This window comes from Polistes fuscatus, unplaced genomic scaffold (assembly GCF_010416935.1).
Source record: "Polistes fuscatus isolate 324 unplaced genomic scaffold, CU_Pfus_HIC Scaffold16, whole genome shotgun sequence".
Lineage (NCBI taxonomy): Eukaryota > Metazoa > Arthropoda > Insecta > Hymenoptera > Vespidae > Polistes > Polistes fuscatus.
The window spans coordinates 374,755-381,708 of NW_025113064.1; the positions used below are offsets into that span (position 1 = coordinate 374,755).

Consider the following 6,954-nt stretch of genomic DNA (forward strand, 5'->3'; position numbering starts at 1 on the left):
TCTTCTTCTTCTTCTTCTTCTTCTTCTTCTCAATCTACCTACTACGATAATCTTCTTTACCTATTTTCGTTTTTCTACTGGATACTGTTCTTTACTTTACCCTAACTTTGAACGAGTACGGTTCTGCATTAAAAAAAACCTTTAGAAAGATCGATTAAAGTCGAACCCGATTAACTTTTTCTTCCTCTCTCTCTCTCTCTCTCTCTTCTCGTTTTTTTCTTTTTATTTATCTATTTATTTATTTATTTATTTATTTATTTATTTAGGTTTCCTTTTTCAATCCAGACGTTTCTTCGTACCAATGAAATTACAATTAAGGAAAAAAAAAGAAAAGACGTTATAAGTCAAGAAACAAAATGTTTGTTGAACGAAAATTACAAAACAATCGAAATTACAGTCCTGTGCAGTGGCAGATTAAATGATAAAAGATCTCCAGATCTTCAAATTTGTTTTCATTGGGGTTTGAAAACAATTACGTTCGTTTGTTTAACTAAATTTCTTTGAAGTGGAATACTTTTTTCCTTCTTCTTTCTTTTTTCTAACCTAAAATCCCGTAATTTTTGCGATTTAAAACTTTCACTTGACTTAATTTGCCATTTGTTTTCTCATCAAATCATCAATCGCCGAAATAATAGCGGAATTCAAGGGTTAAATGAAAAGATCTAGAATAAAAAAAATGGAAAAAATAAGAACGATAACGTAGGGAAAAACACGTAGAAGATGTTGAAGAAGAAGAAGTAGAAGAAGTAGAAGAGTAGGGTGAAAAGTTTAGTTAAAAGTTTTTCGAGCTTGTTATGATAAATGCAGTGACACGTATTTCCACTGTGCTATACAAAGTTACAATTAGATGCTTCATTGAATATGTAAATTTGTGAGATTACAAGTTAAGCGAGTAAGCAACGCAAGTCCCTTCGGGGAAACATGGTTAAGAAACAAAATCAAGTAAAGGAGAGTGAAGTAAGGAAAAAAAAAAAAGATTAAAAAGAAAGGATGGAAGGGTATAAGGAAGAAGACGCGAGTAAAATATTGATCAATCATGATCCATCTACCTTTGAAGTCTGAGTTAAGTGTATTAACTTTTCAATTAGATCGTTTTCTCTCTGTGTGTATGTGTGTGTGTAACTAATATTAATGTTAATGATATTTTCAACAATTTCACATAAAAAGAAAAGAAACAAATTTTTTTATTATTAAAAATAATTTGATTACGGGGTGACTTGTGAAAATAATGCTATGGTAAATTAAACTTATTTATTTTGGGAAAAAATATAATATTTTCCTCTTGTAATACTTTTTTTTTTTATATATAATTTAGAGAGTTGGAATATTTTTATTGTATAAAAAAAAAAGAAAGGAAAGAAAAAAAAAATATTCACAAAAAAAAAAAATTTTTATTATTAAAAATAATTTGATTACGAGGTGACTTGTGAAAATAATGCTATGGTAAATTAAACTTATTTATTTTGGGAAAAAATAATATTTTTCTCTTGTAATACTTTTTTTTTATATAATTTAGAGAGTTGGAATATTTTTATTGTATAAAAAAAAAAAAGAAAGGAAAGAAAAAAAAAATATTCACAAAAAAATAATATTTTTATTATTAAAAATAATTTGATTACGGGGTGACTTGTGAAAATAATGCTATGGTAAATAAAACTTATTTATTTTGGGAAAAAATATAATATTTTCCTCATGTAATACTTTTTTTTTTTATATATAATTTAGAGAGTTGGAATATTTTTATTGTATAAAAAAAAAGAAAGAAAGAAAAGAAATAAAAAAAATATTAGATAACTATAATTTTGATGAGAAAATTTATCGACGAAAAAGTTCGGATGAAAAAGTTTAGTCGGGAATATCGATTGCGTAGTTTTTTCGGTCCTATCTCGGGTAGCATTTATTTCCTTGTAATACTGAAAAATTAGTCTCCGAGTTTGACCCGAAATCTCGAAAGCGTAAAACGCGTGAAAGTATCGTGAAAGAATTTGACAAAGTATAAAATCGATGCGCTCAAGCGCTCGGGCGCATCCAACCGATGTAAACTTCAAGTTTGCCAAACTTTCTCTTGTATCTTATTCCTCTTCTTCTACCACTTCTTTCTTTTTCTTTTCCTATTTTTCTATTTCTCTTCTAAGATCTTTCTTCTTCTTCCTCCTCCTGTAAAACAAAATTTCCAAGAATTTTATTCGAGAAACCTTTTTTATCATCGATCGATTCAAACACGCGCGGCGGGTTCGTTCATTTCTACGCTAAGAGTTAAAATAAAAGAAATTGTAGCCCCTTTATCTCACAAACGCGTTCCAAAGCATTGCAACTTTTTCAATCACGTTTGGTGCATTCGTTTAAAAACAAAAAAGGACAAAAAAAAAAGAACATAAAAGAAAAGATAAATAAATGAAAGTAATCATGCCGGGTAAAAGTATTCTATTCGTTTTTATAGGCCACCGTTAGTTACGTATTTTTCTAACAAAATTAGTTCGTTTGTTTTTTTTTTTTCGTGCATTTATCTGTCGATCTCGGAATTTTTTCCTTTGTTCTCCTCGTTTTAATTTTTATTTTTTATTTTTTATTTTTTATTTAATTTAAAACGAGAGTTGGCATTAAGTATTTCTTGAAATATAAAAACTAATTGCATGTTTATCAACAAATTTTCATGTCTTTAGTTTTTATATTTGATATATTATTTAATTATTAATCACACAAGATAGAAAATAATGATATAATATAAATTCATATTTAAATAAGTGTAAATTTCGCGCAATTACTACGTAAGTCATAAAACCGGAGCCGGATACGTTGTTATACGTATACGTAGTGCAGTCGCGCGAATATCACAATTTAACCTTACTCCTGTCTCTAGGTGATACCACAAAATGATTACATTTAATTAAAAGTATGATAGTTTATTTAATAATATTATAAGAAGAAATTATTTATTTAATTATTCTTAATATATTGTTCATTTTATTTAATCTTAATAATACTATATAGTAGTGCTGTATTAATAAATGAAGTGTCAGTGACGTTTAAGAGGTTATGTTTACAAATGTTTTTGTAATTCAATACAGTGTATTTTAAATTATTTAATATGGAAATTCTTGAACTAAAGGATGTAAAAGCTGTTCCAGATATTATTCATACTTATCCACATAAAATAAAGACTGAGGTAATACCATTGGTTATTGACAATGGTAAGAAATAATTTTATATTTAATATTGTATAGGATTTAATATTTTGTGTTTTGGAAGTAACTATTAAAATATTTTATTTCAGGTTCATATAATTGTAGAGTTGGTTGGGCTACTGAAAAGGAACCGCAGTTAATATTTAAGAATCTCATAGCGAAACCTAGAAAAGAACGTGGCAAGAAAGACGGAGAACCTCAAGTAGGAAACGACATAGTGAACATAGAAGCTGTAAGATTTCAATTGAAAACTCAATTCGACAGAAATGTTGTTACCCACTTTGAAGCTCAGGAACAAATCTTCGATTACACCTTTACGCATATGGGAATCGATACGGAAGGTTCCGTTAATCATCCAATTATTTTAACGGAAGCTTTTTTGAATCCCAATTATTCAAGAAATTGTAAGTTGTATTAGTTTTCAATGATTAATACTTTTTGTTATAAAATAACATTTTATTAAGTATACACATATGTTTCAGTAATGGCTGAACTTCTATTCGAATGTTACAACATACCATCAATAGCTTACGGCGTTGATTGTTTACTTTCGTATCAACATAATAATTGTCCATCAGATGGTTTAATCGTTAGCATTGGATACCATACAACACATATAATACCGATATTAGATGGCAAAGCAGATCCAGTAAATGCTAGGAGAATTAATATTGGTGGTTATCATATTACGTCTTATATGCACAGATTACTTCAACTTAAATATCCTGTACATGTTAATGCGATAACTCTTAGCCGTGCAGAAGTAAATATAATTTCTTTTCCTATATTCTCTATTGTATAAATTAGTTAAATGTTTTCATGGTTCTTTGATAGCTCAACGGGTAGAGCAGTTGTTTAGTAATCAAAAGATCGTGGGTTCGAATCCCCCCAGTCCCCAATTAAGCGAGTTTTTTAATTAAATGTTTTTAATGGTAGGAATTGATACACGAACATTCCATGATCGCATTGAATTATCAAGAAGTTGTTTCCAAATGGGCTGATCCAGATTATTACGACGCCAATGTCTTAAGAGTTCAATTACCTTACATCGCACCTGCAAGTACTCCTGGTTTAACCATCGAACAACAGAAAGAAAGGAAAAGGGAATTAGCTAGGAGATTGATGGAAATCAATGCAAGAAAGAGAGAAGAAAGGGTAAAAGAAATTATTATTACTATTATTATTATTATTCTGTGTAATATTGAATGTAATATAAATTTAAAACATTCGACCAAAATAGTTGGCTGAAGATGAGGAACAATTGAATCAATTATTAGCAATACAAGATCTTTTGGAAGAAGGTGAAACGGATGAGTTCGATCAAGCATTGAAAACTTATTCTCTGGCAAACGAAGCGGATCTAATTAAAATGATAAATAATTTGCAAGCTAAGGTAGAGAGAACCAGACAAAAGATTGTTGCTGCCAATTCGCAAGAAGAGAACATCGTTATGGAGGATCAAAAGCCAAAAATAAAATCAAGTCTTCAACCGAAGGATCAGCAAGATTTCGAAGAATGGATTGCTGGTGTTAGAAAGAGAAGGCAAATATATTTAAAATTAATTAGAAATATAAGTATGGGAAAATATTAATAAATAATATTGTATATTTTAGACAAGAAATATTAGACAAACGTATGGCAAAGAGACAACGTAGACAAGATATGGCCAAACGTAGAACAGCAGCAGCACAGGAAAGAATGCGTATAATTAGTCAATTAGCAAGGAAAGACAAACGTGATGATGATTTTGGTATGAGAGACGAAGACTGGGATGTATATAAAGTTATTAATAGAGTTAGTAAAATTTCATTATTATATATACAGCATATAAGAAATGAGTTAGTTCTAATAATAGAATACATTTTGTATTATAGGAAGGCGGTGACTCGGATTCAGAATTAGAACAAGAAAAACTATTAGAACTCGAAGACGTTCTTCGTCATCATGATCCAGAATTTGATGGTGCCGGTTCTAGTGTTCCCTTGATTCCTGGAGAAACCCATCAATTACATGTCGGAGTGGAACGATTGAGAGCAGCCGAATTACTTTTTCAGCCTTCGATGATAGGTTCCATCGAAGCTGGCATAGCAGAGACAATTGAATTTGTTTTAAAACTTTATTCCCCCGTACAACAAAAGCGATTGGTAAGCAACGTTTTTCTGACCGGTGGACCAACAGCATTTCCAGGATTGCTCGAAAGACTCAAACGTGAACTCAAAGAAATAAGACCATTTGGTTCGAGCTTTCAAATAAACGTAGCAAAAAATACCAGCCTAGATTCTTGGTACGGTGCAAGAGATTTTGGCTTGAGTGGTAATCTACCGGAATATCTTGTAACCCGTAAAGAGTATGAAGAAAAAGGTGGTGAATATTTAAAGGAACATACCGCGAGTAACATGTATACACGATCACCTGATCCCTTACCTATATTACAAGTTCCTGTAACATGCGAACAAGTAATCGTTGAAGATGCTATAATCGATGTTGAGATTGAATAAAGAAATTATAAAATTATAAAATATTATAAAATATTATAAAAAGAATTATAAAAGTCTGGCGTAATCCGATTTAGGGTGAAAGTATAAGAGGTAGAGCAAAAAAAAAACCAGTAAGAAATTTGTTAATGATTACTACTTTATTACACAAGTGTTTTTGTTCGTTCATTTTATTACGAACAAACTACATTGTAGTCTGTTTATACTAATTATAATATACATTTCTTTTACATCGCACTTTTTTTTTTTCTTTTTTTTAGCAGTCAGAGACAATTATTTTGGGTAGGTTATTTTTTATTCTTTTCTTATCTCTCTGAGAACAGTCGATATCTGTGCAATTAGATACTTTTGGATGGCCTAAAAAATGTGAAAATGATCCCTCACCTTAGCAGTTCAATAATTGATTACAGCGACCTCATTCACAGTACACTTCAATTGAGTTAATATCTTGGCTTACGCTAAAATCACAATATCACATAACAACATATTGAAAATATCATTAACTCTGTTGGAAATTAAATCGCTAATATTTAATGACCCTGCATATCTCATTGCGAGAAAAAAAAAAGAAAAGAAAGGAACGTTCTCAATGAAAGCAAATCAAAATCATTAATTTTAATATCAACGAGAAAACGCGCGTGCTACTTAGCGTATGAGAAATAATTGAGTTTCATTGCGATAACATAAGTTCATTGAAATTATACCAAAGAAATTCACATCGTCTCTCCTTTTCTTCCATTGTTATTATAATCCTTTACGCGTTGTTATTTGTTTCTTTTCTTTTTCCTTTTTAATCTCTCTCCTTTTCTTTCTCTCCCTCTTTCTCTCCCTCTTTCTCTCTATACAATTTTTTTATTTCATTTCGTATTGTAATATAATACACAACTACATTTCTTAATATACTATTTTTATCGAGGAACAAATCACAAAGGTGTTTTTCTACACGCTTTTGAAAGGACAAAGTTTACAGACATTTCCTGAGGAATTTTCCAATATATCAGATCAATTAACATATCTGCATTCTTTATGATATCGATGAGATACATTGGACCAAATTTCCGATGGTCGCAAAGCTATCAACTATATTATAATTATAATAATAATAATAGTAATAATAATAATAATAAAATGAATATATTCTTTTTTCTTTTTTGTGTGTTCACTAAACAAAAAAGAAAAGGAAACATGTGTCAAACTTAGTTAAACGAAATCCTTAATTTTAAGTATAATATCCATCGTGTTAACTATCACAGATTGAGGTCACCGCAGATCAA

General features: G+C 29.8%; 1 protein-coding gene across 2 annotated transcripts; it reads left to right on the top strand.

The window, feature by feature from the left end:
* Positions 1-2,829: 2,829 nt before the first annotated feature.
* On the top strand, positions 2,830-6,396 carry LOC122514836 (actin-related protein 5). 2 transcript variants are annotated; one of them, XM_043631913.1, is made up of 8 exons: positions 2,830-3,191; positions 3,275-3,589; positions 3,668-3,948; positions 4,122-4,340; positions 4,426-4,727; positions 4,799-4,979; positions 5,060-5,691; positions 5,727-6,396. In XM_043631913.1, the coding sequence occupies exons 1-7, from the start codon at positions 3,089-3,091 to the stop codon at positions 5,681-5,683; spliced, it is 2,025 nt and encodes a 674-aa protein (XP_043487848.1). In that variant the 5' UTR covers positions 2,830-3,088; the 3' UTR covers positions 5,684-5,691; positions 5,727-6,396. The 2 variants fall into 2 exon arrangements, with proteins under 2 accessions (XP_043487848.1, XP_043487847.1); XM_043631912.1 differs by having other exon boundaries at positions 5,060-6,396.
* Positions 6,397-6,954: the final 558 nt, after the last annotated feature.

What these genes read in the sequence shown, in the direction of transcription:
- LOC122514836 (XM_043631912.1), top strand. Translation starts at nt 3,089, where the DNA reads ATGGAAATTCTTGAACTAAAGGATGTAAAAGCTGTTCCAGATATTATT. An exon ending in ACCATTGGTTATTGACAATG is followed by an intron (nt 3,192 to 3,274) that starts GTAAGAAATAAT and finishes ATTTTATTTCAG; the next exon opens with GTTCATATAATTGTAGAGTT. An exon ending in TCCCAATTATTCAAGAAATT is followed by an intron (nt 3,590 to 3,667) that starts GTAAGTTGTATT and finishes CATATGTTTCAG; the next exon opens with TAATGGCTGAACTTCTATTC.